This window comes from Lathamus discolor, chromosome 23, assembly GCF_037157495.1.
Source record: "Lathamus discolor isolate bLatDis1 chromosome 23, bLatDis1.hap1, whole genome shotgun sequence".
NCBI classification, from domain to species: domain Eukaryota; kingdom Metazoa; phylum Chordata; class Aves; order Psittaciformes; family Psittacidae; genus Lathamus; species Lathamus discolor.
The window spans coordinates 1,443,625-1,466,803 of record NC_088906.1 but is presented as its reverse complement, the minus strand read 5'-3'; the positions used below and the strand labels follow the sequence as shown (position 1 = coordinate 1,466,803).

General features: G+C 49.8%; 4 protein-coding genes across 4 annotated transcripts in view; 3 read left to right on the top strand and 1 right to left on the bottom strand.

Annotated features, from left to right (window-relative positions):
* Nucleotides 1-103: 103 nt before the first annotated feature.
* LOC136003791 (keratin, type II cytoskeletal 5-like) lies at nucleotides 104-4,040 on the top strand. Its single transcript, XM_065659722.1, has 9 exons — nucleotides 104-725; nucleotides 1,139-1,353; nucleotides 1,605-1,665; nucleotides 1,785-1,880; nucleotides 2,153-2,317; nucleotides 2,551-2,676; nucleotides 3,053-3,273; nucleotides 3,525-3,559; nucleotides 3,665-4,040. The coding sequence occupies exons 1-9, from the start codon at nucleotides 231-233 to the stop codon at nucleotides 3,877-3,879; spliced, it is 1,629 nt and encodes a 542-aa protein (XP_065515794.1). The 5' UTR covers nucleotides 104-230; the 3' UTR covers nucleotides 3,880-4,040.
* Nucleotides 4,041-6,040: 2,000 nt separating this feature from the next.
* On the top strand, nucleotides 6,041-7,733 carry LOC136003646 (keratin, type II cytoskeletal 6A-like). Its single transcript, XM_065659453.1, is given in 5 exon segments — nucleotides 6,041-6,127; nucleotides 6,129-6,362; nucleotides 6,768-6,845; nucleotides 6,847-6,977; nucleotides 7,613-7,733. Coding segments are annotated over 5 exon segments (612 nt in total). The 3' UTR covers nucleotides 7,695-7,733.
* Nucleotides 7,734-19,215: 11,482 nt separating this feature from the next.
* LOC136003800 (keratin, type II cytoskeletal cochleal-like) lies at nucleotides 19,216-22,385 on the top strand. Its single transcript, XM_065659734.1, has 7 exons — nucleotides 19,216-19,423; nucleotides 19,895-20,103; nucleotides 20,705-20,765; nucleotides 21,020-21,115; nucleotides 21,349-21,513; nucleotides 21,656-21,781; nucleotides 22,161-22,385. The coding sequence occupies exons 1-7, from the start codon at nucleotides 19,226-19,228 to the stop codon at nucleotides 22,383-22,385; spliced, it is 1,080 nt and encodes a 359-aa protein (XP_065515806.1). The 5' UTR covers nucleotides 19,216-19,225.
* The window catches only part of LOC136003793 (keratin, type II cytoskeletal cochleal), a 70,571-nt gene continuing 69,725 nt past the window's right edge, over nucleotides 22,334-23,179 (bottom strand). The window contains exon 13 of the mRNA XM_065659726.1: nucleotides 22,334-22,361. Within this exon, the coding sequence (XP_065515798.1) occupies nucleotides 22,349-22,361 (13 nt within the window). The 3' untranslated portion in view covers nucleotides 22,334-22,348. The remainder of the gene's footprint in view (nucleotides 22,362-23,179) is intronic.

Below are 23,179 nucleotides of genomic sequence, written 5' to 3'. Positions count from 1 at the left end.
GTGCTTCCATGAGCCTGTGCTCACGGTGAACTCACTGGCTGCATCGGGCTGGGTGTGCCGAGCCCGGTTAATCAGTGAGATGAGCACCACACCAGACCCATCCCCAGCTAGTAAAGGGTATAAAAGGGCCAGTCCCAGCCTGGAGGAGCACAACTTCGCCTTCCTGCCTTCATCCACTTCCTCGCTGCTTAATTCTTTCTACCGCTCTCACCCTGCTCACATCAGCTGCCATGTCTCGCCAGTGTGCTGCAAGGAACCAGATCAAAACTGGCTTCAGTGCTGCGTCTGCCTTCATCCCGAATGCCAGCAGCTCCAGCTTCTGCTTGCGTTCTGCATCCCAAGGAGGAAGCTGCAGTTCCGCCGCTGGCTATGGAAGATTTGCTGGAGGTTTCGGAAGCAGGAGCCTCTATAGCCTTGGTGGATGCAAGAGGATCTCCGTAGCTGGAAGAGATGGTGGCTTCTATGGACCTGCAGGTTTTGGCGCTGGCACTGTGATCCCCTGTGGTTTTGGTGGTGCAGTTGGTGGTGCCTTTGGGTTTGGTGGTGGCATGGGTGGCCCTGGATTCCCTGCTGTCCCAGCTGGGGGCATCCATGAAGTCTCAGTCAACCAGAGCCTTCTGAAACCTCTCAACTTGGAGATTGACCCCAACATCCAGAGTATCCGCAGGGATGAGAAGGATCAGATTCAAACCCTCAACAACAAATTTGCCTCCTTCATTGACAAGGTGAGACATAAGATTTCTTGGTTAAGCTCTGTTGATTCTTCAGTGGGGAAGCATGAACAAGGGCAAGTTGTACCTTTATCAGCGATTCTGCTACTCCTGTACTGACACTTCTAACATCAGCAGCTTGGGAATAAAAGGTTTCAGCTTTGAGACCACTCAACCCTTGCATTAATGCTGAGAAGAGACCAGCCAACACTGGGAAAATGGTGATACAGGATGTAAGGAAGCAGAGTTTGCAAAGAGAGCAGGAATGTTAACATCAGATGTGCAATGCTTCCTTGCTTGTCTAAATTGTCAGTTGCTCCCTGAGCCCTAAGAGCCCCCACCTTTCAGCAAGCAGGATTGTGCCTTTCCTCTCTAAGGAGAGCCATCCTAAAATCACTGTTTGTGAAACATCTCCTTTCTCTATCCAGGTCCGATTCCTTGAGCAACAGAACAAGGTCCTGGAGACCAAATGGGCCCTTCTGCAAGAACAGGGGAACAAAACGGTCAGGAACAACATTGAGCCCCTCTTTGAGACCTACATCAACAACCTCAGGAGCCAGCTGAACCGGTTGCTGACCGACAAGGAGAACTTGGGAGGGGAGCTGAACAAGGTGCAAAGCCTTGCTGAGGACTTCAAGAACAAGTAAGTCCATTCATGGTCTGCCTAGGGAGCAGGGTGGGCTGTGACAGAAAACAGCTCACTGTTGCATGTGTGCAATCAAACAAGGGATACGTGCTGATAAGATCTTCTGAGTAAAGCTCACGTTCAATTTAGTATCAGACATATTCAGCCTCACTTCCCCTGGCTGAGTCACAGGCAGACAATTTTGGGGCTAAGAGACCAAGGAACAGAACTGTACAAGCCCAGACCAACCCTCCCTTTCCATTCTGCAGGTATGAAGAGGAGGTCAACAAGCACACGGCTGTCGAGAATGAATTTGTGATCCTGAAGAAGGTGGGTGCAGGCACATTGTGCCTCCCAGCCCTGCACCAGTAGAGTGAGATAAGCACCCTCCAGCTTTTCCTCTGCTTCTCCAAACCCACGTCATTACTGTGATGTTTTCCCTCTTCTAGGAAGTGGATGCTGCCTACATGAACAAGACAGAGCTGCAAGCCAGGCTGGAGTCCCTTATGGAGGAGATAGATTTCCTCAGAGCCCTCTATGAAGCTGTAAGTAGCAGCATTTACATCCTTCTCCGAGTTTCCAATGCCCTGGCCCTCCTTGCCGCCTTCAGAAGTTCAGGACTGATTCTTTTCCATTCTGTTGCACTAAATAATTCAATGTTTCTCCCATTTCACCTTCTGTCTTAGCCCTGCCTGAAACTGCCTTGGAAAAATCCCTTTGTCCACCCAGATCTACCCTTTGACTGTGGGGGTCTCCTCCCTCTGAGGAACCTCACATCTCACGCCTGTAACTCACTGAAATACCCACGGCTTTGCAGGAGCTGTCCCAGATGCAGTCACAGATCTCTGACACCTCTGTTATCCTGACCATGGACAACAACCGTAGCCTGGACATGGACAGCATCATTGCAGAGGTCAAAGCCCAGTACGAGGACATCGCCAACCGGAGCCGGGCAGAGGCTGAGTCCTGGTACCAGTCCAGGGTGAGTGCCTAGGAAGGCTTCAGCAATGGGAAAACCACGCTCCCTCCTCCAAATCCCCATGGGGATATGGGTCCCTCCTTGATTTCTATAACACAGGATGACTTCCTATTTAATAATCCTATAAAGTTTGGAAGTGCCAGTTTGAGAACACAAGCATGCTTCTGAGTGCAAACACCCACCCGCTCTAAACCCAATGTATTTTACCTTGACTGACTGCTCTCTCTTGGTGACAGTACGAAGAGCTGCAGGCTACAGCAGGCAGGCACGGGGATGACCTCCGTAACACCAAGCAGGAGATCTCTGAGCTCAACCGCCACGTCCAGCGGCTGCGGTCTGAAGTCGACAGCGTGAAGAAGCAGGTAAAAGGCAGTGTGAATGGCTAAGGCTTACCTGCTGCTGTGGTCTAACCTTTTGGTTGCCCAGCCAACACCAGGGAATAAAACTAAATGCGTCTCAGTGAGTTCTGATGGATCAGGAATGAATATCTCAGTGCAGCAACGTCACTAAGAGTAACTTAATGCAACATTAGTAAAGGAGATGTTAAGAGGTGTGCAGTTAGATTAATCCAGGTTGTGGCCTGTCTCAGAACATGAATCAATTCAGTGATTGCTGAGATCACACCTACAGCTGTTTACCCAAAGGCTTCCATATGTAGATCAAGCATCATGACCTCAGGGTACGAGGAACTGGTCTATGCTCCAGGTAAGGAACACCACCACCATTTCTCCTCCACAGTGTGCCAGTTTGCAGACAGCCATCGCTGATGCTGAGCAGCGTGGGGAGCTGGCCCTCAAGGATGCCAGGGCCAAGCTGGAGGAGCTGGAGACAGCTCTGCAGAAGGCCAAGACAGACCTGGCCCGGCAGCTTCGCGAGTACCAGGAGCTCATGAACGTCAAACTAGCCCTGGACATCGAGATCGCGACCTACAGGAAGCTGCTGGAGGGAGAGGAGTGCAGGTAGGGACAATTTGATATCCCAGCTTCCAGAGGTGCAGGGCAGCTGCAGACCCTTGTCGGGTTTAGACTTCCCACATTCACAAGACCTGAAACCTCTTTAAAGGCAAGCCATTGCCCATGAAGATGAGCTGTTTGGGAAGACGCTAACTTTGCATCTTCCACCAAATATTCCATGGAAATCCTGCCTTTTTCAACCAGCTGCTGTTCATGGGTTCCCCTTGAATTCTTACTGGCTCATTTTGCTCCAACAGGCTCTCTGGAGAAGGTGCTGGCACGGTGAATATCTGTAAGTAACTTCTAAAGATAGTTTGGTAACTTCTACGTTCACCTCCCTGCCACTCAGAGCCCACTGCTTGTGGATGCCCCTAAAGAGAGTGTTTTCCTCTTGCAGCTGTGACCAGAACCACTGTAGGAGCAGGATATGGAAGCGGAAACTGTCTCAGCTTCGGAGGCAGCAGTGGTGGTGTTGGAGGTGGGATCTGTGCTGGAGGAATGGGCTTCAGCTCTGGAAGCGGACAAGGTGCAGCTGGGTCATGCCAGCTGGGTGGAAGCAGTTCCAGCATGAAGTACATCTCCACCACCTCTTCAACCAAGAGATGCTACTAGAGCCAGAGATGAGCACTGTTAGCCAGTGTGTGCCAGGTGCCCTCTCGTTTTGTGTGCAGTCCTTTCCCTGTTACCTGAAAGGATTGTGGAAGAGAAAGCTGTCCTTATTTATAAAACACGTCATGTTCCTGTTTGTTCTTTGACCCTCCGAAACCCTCATTTCCCAGTGTTTGTCTAATAAAAGGCAGATGGAATTAAATCTGTCGTATACGCCTTTTAATTCCAATTACTTTGTAGAACCTTGGGGAAAAGCATGGTTGACAGAAGGTAAAAAGAAGCCATACAAGAGTTGAGACCTTTCCTTCCACTGCAACTCCATGGAGACCTCTTATATACGACAGGAATAGAGCAGGTGGATATTCCATACCCGTTTGTGTGAGCAAAGTGTTTTAGCATCAGTATCTTCCATAGCACGGGGAAATAACCACTCCTCCTAGCAGGTACTTGAGCCAGCATCCCTCTATCTTCATTTCCACATTACTGCATCTCAGCTTTTTCATACCACCTTGATCATGCCCAAACCCCTGCAATTGTTCAAGGTTTTATGTGATGAGTCACATAGGGATAGAAATCCAGGTTTTCCCAAGAAAGCTCATGCTGTTCTGTACATGCACCAGCTGCAGGGGCTAATAAAATGCCCTCACTGCCATTACCATAATTAGAAATGAAAAAGACCCATTAAACCACCAAACTCACCCTCTTTAGGAAGAATAATGTCCACAGACCTAGGCTGTGAGACAGTTGAAGACCCTGAGGGAAGGAAGGTTTAGTTCCCTTCTCTGATCTCCGACACAAACCAAACCTTAAGAAACCAATAAAAACCAAAGCTTAAGAAATCAGTAAAAACTGAAGGCCAGGTTGGATGAAGCCTTGGGTGGGATGGTTTGGTGTGAGCTGTCCCTGCCTATGGCAGGGGGGTTGGAACTGGATGAGCTTCAGGTCCTTTCCAACCTGAACTATTCTATGATTCTATTCTATGGTGAAATCACCCCAGCAGATTGTGCTGGTTCAGTCTCTGCCACAACCCTGCCGAGGGACTAAAGCACTACAGGTAAACGTGGCACTCATCAGGGGCATGCTGACTCCTAACCTAAAGATAAGGTGGTTCAATAAACACCAGTTTATCATTAATCCTCTAGACCTAAGCACACCACCACACTACCGGAAAGGAAACACCTCGTCCTCCATCTTTTTCAATCCCTGCCCATCTTTCCTTGGCGTCTCTGGACCCTATTCCCACTGACAGCAGCAGAACTGGTATTTGGTTGTTATTTAAACATAACAGCATCAAACAGCCACCTGACGACCTGGACTTTGACGAGTCACGCTGTTTTCTCTCTGAGGGACCACGTACTTTCAGCTATCTCATCATCCAGCATTTCAGCCAAGCAAAGCATCCAGGCTGCTTTTGCAGCCAACAGAAAGGCAGAGGTACATCCCAAATTATCACCCCTACCAGAAGCACCTCAGTGCAGATGAAGAGTTGCCTGCAAAGATGAGGAGTGCAGACCAAGACATCTGAGTTCTTGCCTACATCAGGACAGATTGCTCCTACTCCAAGATGGCTGGTAGCCAGGGAGCAAAGCCAGTGTTTTCTATAGGAAAGCCCATCAGACTGGCACATCCAACATCTCTGGATTCCCTCTTGTGGCAACATCAACTTTAAATTCAATGGGCACTGACACCGTTAACCAAGTTAAAAACAAGCCCAAAGGGAACATCCAGATGTAAATATTCTTTCCCCCCAACAATAATTCCTGCTTTGAAAAATATAGGTTAGAAAATCTGGTTGCTTTTATGAGCCTGCAGGTTGCCAGCCCATTGCATTAGTGACTTGGTGATTAACGGGTTGGGGAAGGTGGCCACATGCCAGCATAGCAAACCGATGAGCTCAGCCAACAGAGCTGCGGTCCTCTGTGAGCAAGCCCAGCTCTCCAAAAGGATAAAAGGCAGAGGGGACTGCTGATCCAAACTCCCAAAGCCTTCTACTCATCTTCCATCTCACCTCATTGTTCTCCGCTCCTGCCACCAGCGAGCAAAGGCACAGAAGTCAATTGTCATGAGGTCAGGGGGACTCACTGGGGGTTTCAGTGCTGCTTCTGCTGCTGTGCCTGTTGACTGAAGCAGCTTCAGCTCCATGTCTCAAAACAGCACTGAAGGCATGGGATGGATCAGCAGCGGTTTTGGCAGGAGGAGCCTTCATAATCTAGGGGCAAGCAAGGGGATTTCCATGAGTGGAGAGCATCGTTAGGTCAGGACGCAGTTATGGGTCAGGTCAGGGCGGGTTGGCACATGGAGTTGGTGGAGCTGGGTTTGCGTTCAGAGGAGGATGCGGCCCTGGAGGCATTCAAGGGGTCACGGTCAACCAACACCTCTTGGTACCTCTTAACTTGGAGATTGAGCCCAACACGCAGAGAGTGCGGCAGGAGGAGGAGAACCAAGTCAAATCCCTCAACAAAAAGTTTGCCTCCTTCATCGACAAGGTAGGACTCCTTCCACTTCATCCAGCCTGGCTTATCTGTCATTGCCGGTAGATGAGGACCTGTAGAGTGGGATCAGGGTTACTCTCAGTTTAATCCCAAAGCCTTGATGCACAAGCTTGTTACCTCCATATCCAGACTGTCTACACAGCTCTTGGTGTCGGAGCCCTCTGGGCAGGCTGATTATGGTGCAAATTAGCTTTCCAGGTTTCCTTGCAGTGACTATTGCTCCTGGTTTCCAAATCCTCCTTGCAATGATCTTTTGCAGATGAGCCCATCTAAAGCCCACTTTAAATTACAGAAAATAAAAACAACACACATCCCCCTCCATTTAAGCCCCCAACTCAGGAAATTGAGGCAGGTTTGGAGTCGATGATCCCAAATGGCCTAAATTGTTCTGAGTTTCAGGTGCGGTTCCTGGAGCAACAAAATAAAGTTCTGGAGATCAAATGGAGCCTCTTGAAAGACCAAAAAAGTTGTGAAAAACAACCTTGAACCCATGTTTGATGGGTACATCAGCAACACGAGGAGACAGCTTGAGGTTCTGGGAGGGGATAGGCTGCAGCTCAGCTCAGCACTGAAGACTATGCAGGATGCTGTTGAAGACCTCAAGAGCAGGTAAGCAACAGAGAGAGGAAGTAACTTCCAGTTCTTCTTCACTGGTTACAACTCCTGTGTAGTCATTTTAATACAGACCAGGATGAAACCTGAAACTTAATGATACTATTGAGCACTCCAAACAGACACATTTCTTACTGGTGTAGGCTCCTTTCCAGGAGAGAATTGCTTAAAAAGAAAGATTAATTATAACTGAGTGCTTTTGCTTGGGTTTTGATTTGTTTAAATTTAATTATTATAATATCCCTTAGTATCAATGTATTAGATGATAGTTTTAGTGCTTCTGAAAGTCAGGAGTTGCTTCCACCCCACTGAAAGCCACCGAAACCTTGGGTTTCAGCTCAGCTCCTGAACTCTCAAGGCTGTTGGGAGGAGGTTTTCCCTCTCTCATCCACTCTTTGCCCTCTGCAAAAACATCTCCCAAGTGTTCATGTCTGCTACCATGCCCACGAGGGATGCACAGCTCAGTGGCTGTGAATAAGTAAGGAGCTTAAATTGTCAGTCTGGAACCAGAAAAACCAGAGAGGAGAGCTCAGCACAGGCTGCAATTCAAAACAAGGACACGCGCATGCTGCCAAAATCCCTCTGCTCTCCCTTTCTTGGGAGATCATGAGTGACACTTTCTGCCTTTACAGCAGTGCCTCTAGCCCCAAAGTAGCATCGGAACAGGAACGGCTGCCCTGGGGAAGTGAAATCATCACCCACAATCTGCTTTGAGACATCTGATGGCTCTCTGTGCCTTCAGAAACGTGTAACAGAGAAAAGGACACAGATTTGGTCCTGCGTCAGTTTGGCCAGGTAAGACCTCAGGGTCTGCTACAAGGGTGTGAAGGGGGCTACAAGGATGCTGGAGAGAGACTTCATCAGGGACTGCAGTGATAGGGCAAGGGGTGATGGGTTCAGACTGAAACAGGGGGAGTTCAGGTTGGAGATAAGGGAGAAGTTCTTCCCTGTGAGGGTGCTGAGGCGCTGGCACAGGGTGCCCAGAGAAGCTGTGGCTGCCCCATCCCTGGCAGTGCTCAAGGCCAGGTTGGACACAGGGGCTTGGAGCACCCTGCTCCAGTGGGAGGGGTCCCTGTCTGTGGCAGGGGTTGGAACTGGAGAAGTTTTAAGGTCCCTTCCAACCAAAACCATTCTGGGATTCTACAAGTCAGCATCTGGACTTCCTCAATTCATTCTAGGATGAGACAAATGACATTCCAGAGATAAATGTCTTCCTCCATCAGCTACAAAAGAAACCCCAAAGAAGAGAGCTTAGCCAAAATAGTCAAGTTCCAGGTAGCTGACTTGAGATGAAACCAGCTGTAAGCACAACACTGCTATCAGTTACCTGGGCCAGAGAGTGTCTTCATCACATTGAAAAGCTACTTCTAACATTAGCATAGTCTGGACCAGCAAAGCAGCAATAGAGATGGTTCTGCTGAGAAGAAACCCTTGGGTGCACCTTGACTTCAGACAAGAAATCCTTTGACAACCAAAGGCCACATCATAGAAGAGGTTCAGGCTTTAATGCTCTGCCTCCATGTGTCAAAGTTCTGGCTCCAGATGAGGGAATCTTTGGCTAAAAGCTCAGTTACATCACACACATCACCGGGCAGGAACCATCAACTCACGTTGTGGCAACAATGCCTACACCAACCAAAAGGACGTCACTGCTTCTGTCCCCATTTCCTTGGAATTCGTTCTTCCTACCTTTGTTTACTTTAAATTTTGTGGTTCCCAAAGTATTCTTCCTAATGCTTTGCTCTTCTGAGTCAAATACTCATCCGTATGGTAATTAGAAATTAGATATATGCCAAATCAGTTTTCCTCTTTTATGTGCCTAAGAGATTAGAGATCTAAATACAGGCTAGGACTTTGCTTAATGAGAATGATTTTAAGGGTTGGTTATTCCTGAAGTGAAGAAATCTTTCCCCATGAAATGGTCACGAAGGGCCAATGTTTTATTAGCTGCATGGACTCCTTCCTTTGAACTCCTGTCTTTCATCTCCTCCATTTACCCTTTTCATCTGGGCAGCTATTGCTGGGTTTTACCCCCTCCCAAGAGCAGGGCTGCGCACTGCTATGACCCAGACCTTGGCTCTCCTTGCCCAGGCCACCCTCCTCAGTGGCCATCCCCAGCCCTCCCGAAGCCACTGCTTTTGGGAGCTGGCGTCAGAGATCCGGGCTCTTCTGACTAACAGAGGTGTGGTGGGGATGAGCTCAGCCATGGCTCCACCCAGCCCTCCTGGCCTGGGAAAACGGGGAGAGGACAAAGCTCCCATTGACAGCAAGAACTTTTGGGAAGGTGAAACGTGCCTTTAATGAAGGCCTTTAACGCAGCTTCTTTAGATGGCCTCCTGCCACCACCTAGCCCAAGGGTGCTGTCTTTCTATCACAGTCAGCGAGATACACATATCTAATAACGCTACATATAACACATGCACTGACATAGCAAGGGCACAGCATCATTAAGCAGCTGTTTTTGTTGTTTCCTCCAAAGATCTATGCATCGGTGGTCAATGCCCCCGGAAACAAACTCTTCAGTATCCCCAAAAGCGACCCAAAACAAACGCATGGAGGAAGGATTCCCACACGCCCATGGTGGACCACGTGAGTTGCAGCATGGAAGCTGTAAAGGGAAGCTCATCTCCCCTTCCCAATAGGTACCAAGAGGAGATCAACAAGCACATGACTGCAGAGAATGACTTTGTTTTGCTCAAGAAGGTGAGGCAACAACAAAGAAGAGACACACTTTTTAAAGGCAAAATACATTTGAATGCAAATAACCCTTTTTATCCAGCAGTGCCAAGCTGGGCAAAGCACTTAGCAAACGTGTAGTCATCCCTCCTTGAAGCAGAAACACCCAGGTGTGCTGGTGTCAGTCCTTGGCAATACTTCCTTCTTGTTTCAGGACCCTCATCCAAATCCAGGTTCCCTCAGCCCCTAGGTTCCGGATCAGAGCTGTGTCGTCCACACTAGATGCTCTGCCACTTCTACAGCCTTGCTGTATACAATCCCACCCTCCACAGACTCCCTGATCCTACCTGCAGGAGATGCACTAAGGAACTTCCACGATTTCAGGCATTGTCAGAATCATCTTTCTGTGCACTGGCAAAAAAATCAGGAATTTCAGTGGCTTCTGACTTGTCTAAAACTGCTTAGACCCACAGACATCATCCCTCCCCCAGAAAAGGTGGAGGGAAGAAACCAGTTCACTGTTGGCTCTGTTCAAAGGCACTGAGGTCAATAAAATCTTCAGTTCTGGTCTGTCTCTAAAGGTTCATGCTAAATGACAACTGGTCTTTGTACAAGGATGCAGATAGGCAAGGCTTGGTTCACTACCTCTGGTGATATAGTTCCCGGATGCAAATGCTGCCTATGTGAACAAGGTGGAGCTGGGGACCAAGGTGGCTGCACTGACAGATGAGATTAAAGTCCTGTGAGCCCTCTAGGAAGCAGTAAGAACATCCCAGATTTCCCAGTTCTATTTCCCCATTTCCCTGGTACCAGCAGGATAGAACCAGTCTGAGAGCTGTTTGGAGCTGCAGCTCCTCCCCAAGTCCAACCCCTCCACCACACATCATCTCCAGGACAACCACAATAGTGAAGCATTTGGGATCAAGTATGAATTTGTTTGACTTACAGGAGCTGTCTCAGCTGAGATCTCTGACACCGCCGTGGTCCTGACCCAAACAGCATCATCGCAGATGTCAAAGTGCAACAAGGACATCGCCAACCGGAGCCGGGCAGAGGCTGAGTCCTGGTACCAAAGCAAGGTGATGATGGAAATCAATCAGGTGAGTGGAAAAGCTTTGTTCAGCAATTCCCAAAGGCTATTTTATACTGGGAAGTGCGAGCAGAGGTAACAGGGGAGGAGGTTGTAAAAATAAGTTAATTTGGATGGGATTTTATTTAGCTTTTTGAATGCCAATTTGACAATGAGAGATGGAGGAGCATTAAGAGATAGAGGCAGGAAGGAAATGTGCTACAGCTCATGAGGAAGAGCCTGGATTGAGTACAGAAAGAGACAGAAGACCCAGTGCAGAGAGAATCATAGCAGGGTCAATCTCTACCAGTGAGTGCAAGCTCCTGCCCAGACCTGACTGTGCCCTGGTGTCTTACCTCCATCCCCATTTCAGTATGAGGAGCTGCAGCTCACGGCTGCCCATCACAGGGATGAGCTCCACAATACCAAGAGGGAGATCTCAAAGATGAACCGAATGATCCAGCAGCTCCACTCAGAAATTGATAGTGTAAAGAAACAGGTATGGTCACGGTGCACAGGACCCCTCCGGACATCTCCATCTCCACGATTTCCATGGCTGGAAATCAGGGTCCAAACCCACTGAGCAGCCACCAGACCTATTTCTGCTTCTGGCAGCACACCAGTTTGCAAATGGCCATCACGGATGCTGAGCAAAGCGACAAACTGGCCATCAAGGATGCCAAGGCAAAACTGGCCAAGCTGGAAGATGCTTGGAGTACCAGGAGCTCACGAACATCAGGCTGGCCCTGGACATCGAGATCATGACCTACAGGAAGCTGCTGGAGGGAGAAGAGAGCAGGTGAGCGGCTCCCCCTCGGCAAACCAAACAATGCCCAAAGCCATCGATGTTTTCACATTTGCCTTGCAACAGGAGAGGGAAGAGCCACACAAACCTGCAGTGAGAACACCCCCCTTTCCTACGCAGTTAGAATGGTTTGGGTTGGAAAGGACCATTCAGTTATCCAATGTCCCTGGTACAAAACTGCTGCTTGGAATTGTCCTAAATAACAAGCCCTTACTTCTCCATCTTCTCTTTCTCCCAGGCTGGCTGAAGAAGGAGTTAGGGCAGTGAATATTTGTAAGTAATCTGGCTTGTAAGCCGTTGATGGAGTATTCATTGAGTTATTCCTTAAGTGTACCTGGAACTGAGGATAAGACAATGAAAATGAGATATGCACCTAAGAGTTACCAGCAAAAAATGGAGTATTAGGGGTCTGCAGCAACTTGGGGAGGCCAAAAAGCATCTTTTCTCTGCCCAGCTCCAAACTTGACAGGTTTTGTACATTGAGATTGTTCCTGGGAGACCCAGATGTCCAAGGCCAGGACTGGTGCAGGACAGGAAGAAAAGCCACAGATTACAAGCAGTGGTAGCCTTTGCAAGAAAACACAGGAATGTGTGGAACTGAAGGCTGAAATTCCTTTGCACTATTCCAAACCTCACTGTTCCCCATCACAGCCATGGTCTCGTCTAGAAGCAGCTATGGAGGTGGGAACAGGCTTCATCAACAGGCTCAGCATGGGGGGAAGTGGTGCTGGCTCCAGCGGTGGGAGCTGCCTGGCCGGGGGGATCCAGCTCTGGTGCAGGAAGCAGCTCGAGCACAAGGTTTGTATCCACAAGCACCACCAGGAAGAGCCACTGGAGCTAAATCACAGCAGCACCAGGCTCACCCTGAGCAGACGGGGTTGAGCACCACCTCCTGCCGCCAGCACAAAGCCTGTTAACACCATCCACAGAGCCATGCTTATCACCCTCCCATGAGGGGAAAACCTATTCCCAGCTCTGCTTATTAGCTCAGGAGAGAGGCCCCTCCAAGTCCAACTAATTCCTCTGCATAAAGCCTCACGCAGCTGACCAGAAGCTGCTTGTCAATGAGTAATCAACCCTCCCATTGATGGGTGCCATGGTTAGAGCTCCGCTGGCAGCTTCCCAGGCTCCCTGATGCAAATCCAGAGGAGATGCAGGACTTCCATTCACACCATTGTACATGAAAGCAGAATGCGTCCCATCACCCCCTCACAGTGGAAACCAGGAGGTGTGTTGAGATTAAGACAGCCTCTTGGCTCCCTCCTAACCAACCCTGCTTCCCCACTGCTGGGCTTGCTCACCCCAAAGGCTTGAAGAATGAAAATGGAGCATCTTTCAACATAGAGCAAGTTGCTTTGCTTCCCAATTCCTCCTGCATTGGTTGTTTCACTCCAGGGCTTTCCAGCTCTACCTACATGCAAAAATGCAGCCTTCATTTCCATACAAGGGCTTGGCTCTCTGTAGCATCTACTTCCTCACCCACCCAGTACGTATCATCTAAGCCAAAAGACCATGTAACCCGCAGGTTGTGAGACCTTGTCTCAGCATCAAACCGTTCTATGTTCCACCTGCCAGAGTGAGCTTAAAGTAGAGATGGGGTTCAATATACAGGGAAAACAAAAGGGAGGAACAGCATAAATTTTACATAACCTGGAAAAACACCTCTGGTTTAACACCTTTGTTCATGGCTTTTTCATTTTTCCTTTCTTTTTATGGAAAGAGGAGGGCTAGACAATACGTGCCAAAAAAGTGACCAGCTCACTGCCTCTCATCTTCTGCTCCCATTGAACCGGATGAGTTTTATGATGTTTTCTTCAATAAACTGGAGTCGAATTTACCACGAGCAGTGTGGTCTTTCTGTGCCAGATACACCTCAAAGTGTAATTTTAGAGCCAGGTTTAGATTTGCCATAGGCACTCGCTGTCACTCAGAGCCTCCCATCTCCTCCTCCCTTTGAGCCCCGGAGAGGAGGGGGAATATTGGAGACGGGGATCACAGAGCAGCAATACCCGAGCTCTTTCTGCACAGCCAACAGGGCAAGACCAGAAGGTGGGGCTGGTTTCACCTGGCCATAAACGCCTACATCTGAGCCAGTCGAAGGACAGAACCAGACTCTTTTGGGTCAGATGATTGGTTTCCCAGTAGCACCTCCCTCTGTGGGACTGAAAGCGCTCTAGGCAGTTGGCTGGAGTCATCTGCATTGCAGGAGCGCTCCAAAAGGTGTTTTAAAGTCAGGAGAGGTGGATCCCACACATCAGAGCTAAACTTCTGGAAAGGCTCGTTCCAGATCTGCAGCTTGTGCAGGGAAAACAGGAGGGATTCCTCTCCATCCCCTCCCTGGAGCAGCCAACAGAACCATCAGGCCAAGTGCTCAACAGGGATGCGATCCCAGGGCACTGAGATGCTCCGGAGCTGAGGTTTCTGTTGGGTCAGCAGGTCGAAGCCGGGCTGGCTCAGACAAGCTGAGCTCTGCTCCAGTCTGTAATTAAAACCCCACGAGATAAAGTGAGAAGAGAAGCCTACATGACTTCTTCCATTCCACGGGAGATGCCAGCTCTCACATGGAGCAGCTCCTCTCCAGCATCCAGGGCCCGATCACGAAAGATGCTGAGCTCTCTGAAAGCCTTTTAGGCTCAGTCCCAAAAAGTGCTTTAGCACATACAACTCCCACACGGCTTTACCCAAAACCGTTGTGTGGCTGAATGAGGCGGGCCCACTTTCAGGCTTGCACGTAGGAGCTTCTCCCTGGTGCTCTTCATGGAGCAGAACATTCTCAGGCCATGCTGAACGGCAAGAAAACTCACATTAAAGCAAATGCACCTTTACAAAAGGCTGAGATTTCCAGGGCTAAGCCCTGGGTGTTATCCCACTAAAGGGAAGAGCATTGAGAAGGTTCCTACCCACAGCCCCTTCACTTCCATTTTCACCTGGTTTGTTTTCTAGGAAAGATTTATCCGCCTTTCCTGCATTTTGGTCACTCTGAACCCCTCTGCTGAAAGATAAATATTGATAGAATCCAACCTTACATTCCCAAGCAATTTCACCAGGAGGGAATGACCAAGCCCAGTTCTCCCTGTAAGTTATTCCCTATGGAGGACACTTCTGCAAGCAGCAAGATGAGGGGTGCCCATGGATCTGACTGGTGGCAGATCCCATGCCATGACTCCCCCAGGAAACTTGGGAAAACGACAGACTCCCTCTTCAGGGCATTCAGTGGAGCACAGAAGCACAAAGGTAGTTTGAGAACCTCCATCTCTTCCACCTCTGCATTTGGTTTTTTCCTGGCTAATGCAAAGGTGTGAGCTGGAAAATCCTTCCCTGCTCCCATGCCCCCTTTGTGTACCTCTTTTCTGCTTGTCGTTACAGGCCAACAGAGCTCTAGCACCAAGAAATCTGCTTGTGCAGGTCCACCTCTGGTCCTGAGGGAGTGAAAAGAGTGGGTTTGAGGCAACCAAAATCACAGAGGCCAAAGAAAGAAAGAAAAGGGTGAATTATTCTGCTAACAAAAGGAGCGAGTCTGGCTAAAGGCCAAACTCGTGTCAACCCAAACCAGCCCCAGTGTTTGGATCCCTAGAATACTCCCAAGAGTTGAACTCTGATTCTTCTTTTCCCACATGTAAAACAAAGCAACGCTCCTTCCCCCACTCCCAGTGCCCCACAAACATCAAAAGATTGATTCTGCTTCTCTCTTTCATGCTTCCTATAAAAAAGGGAGGTTTGCAAATGCAGCTTTTATGGGGCCAGGGATTCCCTCCCATTCACATTAGAAATGCAGCCCATAACTCAATAGGTGTGTGTTTAAGAGCAGCTCAGATCACTGTTCAGTGGCGAGCAGGGTATTACCAACCAACCTACGCTCATAAACATCCTTAGAAAACAGTTTTGGGGCTGGTTGTGCAGCCAAAGCCTGTTTTCCTGGGACAGAAAGGGGTGTAAGCTCTCCCTGCAGAGGGTTTCTGGTCACATTAATGCACGTGTTGCCTCCTGCTTTCATAGAATGGTTCCGGTTGGAAAGGATCTTAAGATCATCCAGACCATTTCAGCTTCTCCCTCTGCCTCCATTCCCCTTCAAGCCCATCTCCACATCCTGCCAATCCAACCCCATCTGCTCCAGAGCTGGGAGCATGTGGAGGTTCAGCCCTGGCTCTGCTGTGACCCCAAGAAAGACAGTGTGGGGAGGTGGTGGTGTGGGGTACCCCAGGCTGGGATGCTCTAGCAGCAGAAGCCTTGGTGGCACTGCAGGCTGCAAGCCCAAGCCAGTGTAGTTGTACTACATCTAGTGCACCAAGCCATTGTACAGCTACGGCCCCTCAAGCATGGTGTTGGCCTATATGGATCTGGCTTCAGCCGCAGGGTCAGTGAAGCCCTGGGGTCTGGACCCGTTGCCAAGGTCACAGTCAATGAGCTCCAGCCTCTCCAGCTGGAGATGGACCCAAGCCTTTATTCTGGAAGTACCAGGAAAAGGCACAGATCAAGACCCTCAATAACAAATGTGCATCCTTCATGGATAAGAGATGCCCGGTGCAGAGCCATGGCAAGCTGCTGCACAGCACATCTGAGACAGGGAATGCATTTGCCAAACTGCTCACCAGTAACAGCAGCCAAAACTTGCAGCCTGACTTTGCAGACAGGACCCATTTGAGCTTTATGAGGACATTTTGCATTGCCATAAGAGTAAAAAAGAACCTTCAGTGGGGGCAAGAAGGTATTCTCATGCTCCAGGAGTACTCCTGCAAATGGCAATCAGGCTTTGCTGTTACGTGCAGAGAAGCTGATTCTCTAATATCCCATTTTTATATCATTTGAACCCTAATTTCAGTAGAATCACCTCTGATTTACCCCACTGGGAGCACACCACATCTCCTTATCTCTACACCACGGAGATCCACAGGGAAAACACCTCCAGTGCAGGCAAGTGATACTCCTGCTGCTGCCCCCAGGGAATCCCTCAGCCCCAAGCATCCATTTAGGACACCTCTATTAGTGTGCAAATGGACAAGAGCTGAAGCCTGGACATGGATGGCGTCATCGATGATGTCAAAGCTCAATATGACACCATTGCCAGAAGCTGGGCAGATGCGGAGTACCACAAGGTGAGTCACGATGGGCACGCACAAACGCAGTTATTCCTCCTTCTAAGGGCTCTGCTTCCTTGGATTCCCAAATTTGGGTTGAATGGGCTTTGTAAGGGTCTGCTTCCTGAGCTCCCTGCTGCATGTTCCCTACGTGTGACACATCCTCTGTTAACGCCTTCACACGCAGAGCTGCTGCTGTGTAAATGAGTCATTTGTGTCCCCCAGTCACAAAGGTTTGTCCTTCGAGCTCAAGATCCGGGACCACGGCTCCAGAATCATGGAGTGGGTTTAATTATTGACTCATCTCCTCCCTCTGGTATTTGTTTTCATGGCGTTTTCTCTCCTCGGTATGAGGAACTGAGAGGAACCACTGGCAAACACGACCGCTTGCAGAGCACACAGGATGAGATGATGGAGCTGGTGATTCAGAGACTGGAGAACATGGAAGCACCGAAGGCCAGGTAGGGATGACTCAGGAGCAAGAATGTGTCAACTGCAGTTCCCAGCTTGTGGCTTTCCAAAACCCCTCCACTACAGCATGGGAGCAATAAAGCCAGTTTTGATGAAATACATGTCAGCTGCTCAGCTCCAAGATGGGCCTGTATCCAGAGCACAGAGTCAAAAGGTCTATTACACCTTAGAACCAAACTACCATCAGTAGAGACCTGCAGTGAGAACACATACACCAAAGCAAAGAGGCTTTGGCAGAGAGAATCGTCCTGGAGTTAGAGGTTTCCCTATAGAGTCTGAGAACAGAACAAAGAGCAGTGCATGAACACAGAGGCAGGGTCAAGATCTCCCAGCTCTTCAAAGTGGTGGTGATGAAAATCTCCTACCTGCAGAGATCAGACTGGAAGGAGCCACTGCTGAAGCTGAGGAGCACGAGGAAGCGGCCGTCAAGGATGCAAAATGCAAACCTCTGAGCTGGAGGTATCCCTGCAGAAGGCAAAGCAGGACATTGGGTGAGAACCAGGAGCTCGTGACCATCAAGATGCTCCTGGACATCAAGATCACAACCTACAGGAAGCTGCTGGGTGGAAAGGAGTGCAGGTGAGTGCTGGTACAACCCTGCAGGGTGCTCGCAAGGAAGAAATAGCGATGTGTTAACCCCAAACCACCTTTCCCAGTCTGCCTGATGACTTCTGTGATTGCAGCAAATCCCACCAAGACCCCACGTCCCAGAGAGTGCCACGTTCCAAAGCACTTTCTAGCACTTGTGGACCCAAATTCCTCACAAACGACAAGAAAATATAAGTAAAGCACAGAGGAACACTAGTGCAGGGCTCAAAAGCTTTTAATGCACCCAGGCACTTGGGTCTTCCTCCAGCTGGAAGATCGCGCATGAATAAAGATGGTTCGTGTGGCTTGCAACCACTGCATAGGGAAGGGGAAAGAAATGCAGTAAACAAAACTAAATCACTGGTTTGAAGCTTCCACCCTGCCCCTTGAGAACACAAACCACGCCGCCCTCCCACACCTCGGCGCCAGCCCCATCCCTGTGCTTCCAAAGACCTGGACCCACACACGCATGTGTCCGAGCCCTGACACCGCAATGAGGGCAACGTAGGAGGTGAAGAACCAAGCCTGGCCCTGCCCCAAACAAGGTGGGAACCCAGTCTTCAAGGTGAGGAATGAGGGGAGGAGGAGACGCCACTTTTCAGTGGATTTGGCCAATAGACGCCTCTGCAGAAGTGTTCCAAGCATCGGTTTCAATGTTAATGAATCAGCGATTCCCCCAACAACAAATGATGGTGTTGGAAAACACCATCAACCTGCAGAACAATCACCTTGAGAAGCAGATTGGGGCCCACAGATGTTGCCTCAGCATTCAAACACGTTGCCTTTTCACAGGCAGAACCAACAGAACATTGAACACTAACCTGCCTGCTCGACTCTTGTTCGTAAATTCCCGGTACATTCACATTTATCGCTGTTAGCTTTTATTAAAGAGCAGGTTGAGTCACATTCTCTCCTTTGCAAGCTGAGGTGCCAGCAAACATCAAGATTTTCTTTGATAGAACAGCATTTTACCTTTGTCAAGTCTCAGTTCCACTTCATCCAACCCAGTAAAAGTTGTACGTTCCCCTTTTTATGACCACAATCCACCAGCACGACCCCTCTCAACATGCCCCCTCTGACCTACCAGCATTCTTCAAGCCTTCATGGGGTAACGCTGCTGCTGCTGCTGTCCCGCTGGCAGGCGCGGTGCATGCTGAGCAGTTCACATTCTTTGCATCACAAACATTTTGTGGAAGTTTCATGCAGCCTCACCCCAGTTTCCACCAAATAAAAGGAAGAAGGTGCTGCACTGTGGTCAGAGGGAATCTGCTTCCAGCGCACCACTGCACCCATCTCTCTCCCAGCACTGACCATGTTCTGTTGCTCCTGCAGCATCAGCTCTCGCCGTGCTGGCATGAACTTGGGTTCTTCCTCTGTAGCTCTTCCCAGGAACCGATGTAGTTTCAGCACTGCCTGGTGTCACTGGGGTGGTGGCATGGGCTACTGTGGCTTGGGTTACTTCAGCAGCAGAGGTCTTGATGGTGTGGCACGCTCCAGGCCCAGAATGGCTGTTGGAAGGTGTCCTCCTCTAAGACGTGGATGTGGCTTTGGTGCAGCAGGCATGGGGTTTGGCTACAGAGGTTTTGGCTATGGGGTTGGTGGAGTCTCCAGACCGTGCACCATCATACCCATCACCATCAACAAGCAACTGCTCCAACCACTCAGATTGGAACTGGATCCCAATGTGCAAACGGTGAAGAACCAAGAGAAGGAGCAGATCAAGACCCTCAACAACCAATTTGCTTCTTTCATTGACAAGGTGAGCTGAGAACCCCTCCTCAGCTGAAGTCTGCAATAAGTGAGGTGTCTGGCATGGAAAGGGCATGGAACCCATGTAAGACAACTCATTCTGGATGCTGAAGGCAGCTTGCTTTAGGGTGACAGTTGAGCACCAGGGTGGGTTTGAGCCACTGGGGAAGCTTCAGTGCACAGGAAGGATTGCTCTGATTTCTAGGCCTGACTACAGAACGAGCTAAACTCAGTTTCATCAGTGTTCCAGTTCCTTCCCAATTCCTCTCCACGCATCCCAGTTCAATACTAAACTCTCATTTCTAGAAGTACTCTGGGGTTTTGTGCATTTCCACAAGGGTGGCCCAGAACGAAAGCCACTCAATTAGGAAACGCTGCATTCATGAGCACCAAGAACACATCTCACTGCCGTTGCACGGACAGTGGCTCCCACAAGCTCTCAATCCTCATCTCATTTCCTATTTTGCCTACTGGGATTCAGGTCCGATTCCTGGAGCAGCAGAACAAGGTGCTGGAGACCAAGTGGAGCTTTCTGCAGGGTCAAAATCACAGCAAGAACACCATCACGCCCATGTTAGAGGCTTATATTGGGAACCTGAAGAAGCAGCTGGAAGCACTGGGGTGCACCAGAGCCCAGTTAGAAACAGACCGGAAAGCAACCCAGCAGCTTTTGGATACCAACAAGAAAATGTAAGTAAAAACCAGAGAAATGCGAGTGCAGAGCTCAAAAAGATGTGCAGGATTTGTCAACAAGCAGAGATTGAACATTTTATAGCAGTAAACGGTTCCCAGAGGACTAGTCGGTAGATGGAGAGATCTGCAAATGATCTTGGTACATAAAACAAGGTTCCAGTTTACAGAGATGGAGGAAGAGGAGGCAGAGCCTAGGGTGACATGGTCTAAGGTGAGGCGTCCCTGCCCATGGCAGGGGGGTTGGAACTGGATCATCTTCAGGTCCTTTCCAACCCAAACCATTCTATGATTCTATGTTCCTCTTCCAGCTTCTCTTTGTCTCTCTCCTAATCCAAGACATTAACATTTAGAAGCGTTCAACAGTTATTTGCTGTTGCAGAGGTCAAACGAAAACAGCTCCACTGCAACTTCATAGAGACACAGAAACCTCTCTGAAACAAGTTTGCTTTCCCATGGGCAATGGAACGAGATCCCAAAACACTGTTAGGGAAGAAGGAAAATAACGAGGAGTTTCACTGCTTGAGAGGAGCCCTGCAGAAACCCAAACAAAGGTGTAATTGCACTGGATGCAAGCGAGATCTCCCGTTTTCCCACGCAGGTACAAGGACGAATGCAGCCAGCGGCCCTGCACCGAGAGCAAGTTTATTGCCCTGAAGAAGGTGAGCAAGGGGCTGTTTGAACTCTCGTCTCCAGGCTCAGGTCTTTGGGGTGATTTATTTCCCAACAGCAGCACACAGAACAAGTACAAGCAGGAGCTGGAGCTTGGCTTCTCTTGAACTCAAATCAGCAGCAATGGTGTAACTGGGACTTGGCGCACGGTCACGGTACCAGCACTCAAAGTCCCTGAGCCCAAGGGTATCCCTGGGTCTGCTCACTGACAAACTTCCTTCTTCCATCCCCAATGCGTCTCCAGGACGTGGACGATGTTTTCTTAAACAAAGCAGAGCTGGAAGCCAAGGTGGGAAGCCTGCAAGAAGACGCTGAATTCCTGAGAAAGATCTACAAAGAGGTAAGGCAGCGCTCGATCACTCCAGCATCCTTGCATTTCCCAGCTGGATTTTGAAGCTGCTGATCCCAAAGGAGAAGGGAAGAGGGGTAGCACAGGGCAGTGGTCATCCCTTGGGTGAACAGCAACTCATCTCTGCGCGGTCATCGCAAAGTGGGACCAAGTTGCACAGGGTGGGTGACATCGCTTGGGGCTGGGCTGCATCTCTGACCAGCTCAACCCCATGTCACCACCAGGAAACCCACCGGCTGCAGGCCCAGATCTCTGCTACTTCAGCGGTCATCAAGATGAACAAAAGCCAAGATGTGGACCTGGGTGGCATCACTGCAGATGCGAGGGCTCGGTACGAGGACATTGCCTGCAAGAGCCGGGCAGAAGCACAAGCCTGGTATGAAAGTAAGGTGAGAAAACCTGGAGAGGGAGGGTTTGGGTGCAGCTCCTCTCTTCAGACCAACTTCAAACCCAGAGAAACACCATCCCCCCTCCAGATTTACTCTGATTTAACTCAAAGCGTGTTCGGGGACATCCTTTGGGTTGTTCTAGTTCAAGGAGCTGCGAGTTACTGCAGGCAGAAACACCGACAGCCTGCGAGAGACAAAAACCAAGGCAGCTGAGCTGACACGGAAGGTCCAGAGGCTGAATGGAGAAGTCAAGAGCGCCAAGGACCAGGTGAGCACCAAGACCTGGTGAGACCAAGAGCCAGGTCTGGTTGTTTCAGCAGGGCAGAGAGTGAATTGCCGTTCTGCTCCCACACCTAAATTAAATGGTGCTGCAGCACATCCCATGAGCTGGGACCCTGCTGCTTCAATTAGAGCTGCATTAAAGCCCAGCTCACGCAGTACCTGAAGGCAGATGCAGTTACAGATGTTCCCCTGCGAGCAACATAAGGGAGCACAGAAACTACAAGTCCAGCTCCCCTGAACCCCAACAGAAGGGACTGCTGGGCTGAATCCACAACCAGACTTTAACCCCATCTCCTGATAATGCATTAATCACATTTGAAGGTAGCAAGAGACAGCCAAGACTCACCCTGTCCTGCTCCCTGCAGTGCACCAAGCTGGAAGCCGCAATGGCCAACGCTGAGCAACGTGGGGAGACATCCATCAAGAATGCGAAGCAGAAGCTGTCCGAGCTGGAGGATGCTCTGCAGCAGACCAAGGCAGACCTGAGCCGGCAGCTCCGCGAGTACCAGGAGCTCATGAATGTCAAGCTGGCCCTGGATGTTGAGATTGTCACCTACAGGAAGCTGCTGGAGGGAGAGGAGAGCAGGTGAGTGGTGGGATCACAGAATGATGGAATGGTTTGGCTTAAAGGGACCTCAAAACTTCTCCAGCTCCAACCCCTGCCACGGGCAGGGACCCCTTCCACTGGAGCAGGGTGCTCCAAGCCCCTGTGTCCAACCTGGCCTTGAGCACTGCCGGGGATGGAGCATCCAGACCTTCTCCATTCAACCCATTCCAGTGTCCCAGCACCCTCACAGTGAAGAACTTCCTTATCTCCAGCCTGAACTTCCCCTGTTCCAATCTGAACCCATCACCCCTTGTCCCATCGCTCCAGTCCCTGATGAAGGTCCCTCTCCAACATCCTTGTAGCCCCCTACACACACTGGAAGGCTGCAATGAGCTGAGGCTAAAGGGCTCTGTATTTGAAGATAGATGGATAATGTGCCACCCTTTCCCATTCTTTCCAGGCTCTGCGCAGAAGGTGGCTTCCCCATCAACAGCTGTAAGTTGGAATGTTCACCTTCTACCAAACCTGGGCATCTTCTGTCTTTTCTCCAGGGAATTCCCTAAGCTGAAGCCCAGCTTTGCTCTGCCTTTCCCAGCAATGAGCTGCAGCAACGATGGGAGCAGCAAGAGCACGAGCAGCTCCCACATGAAGGTGATGCCCGTGACTAAGTCAGCCAGGAGCAACATGTGAAGAGCTGTAGATGCTGGAAACAAAGCAGCACACATCCCTTTCTGCCAACACACAGCAACAGCCAGGCCAGAGCCAGGGGACACAACGCTCCCCAAGACCGCCCATGTTCCATTCCATGGGGATACTAAAGGACTAAGAGGCCTTTTG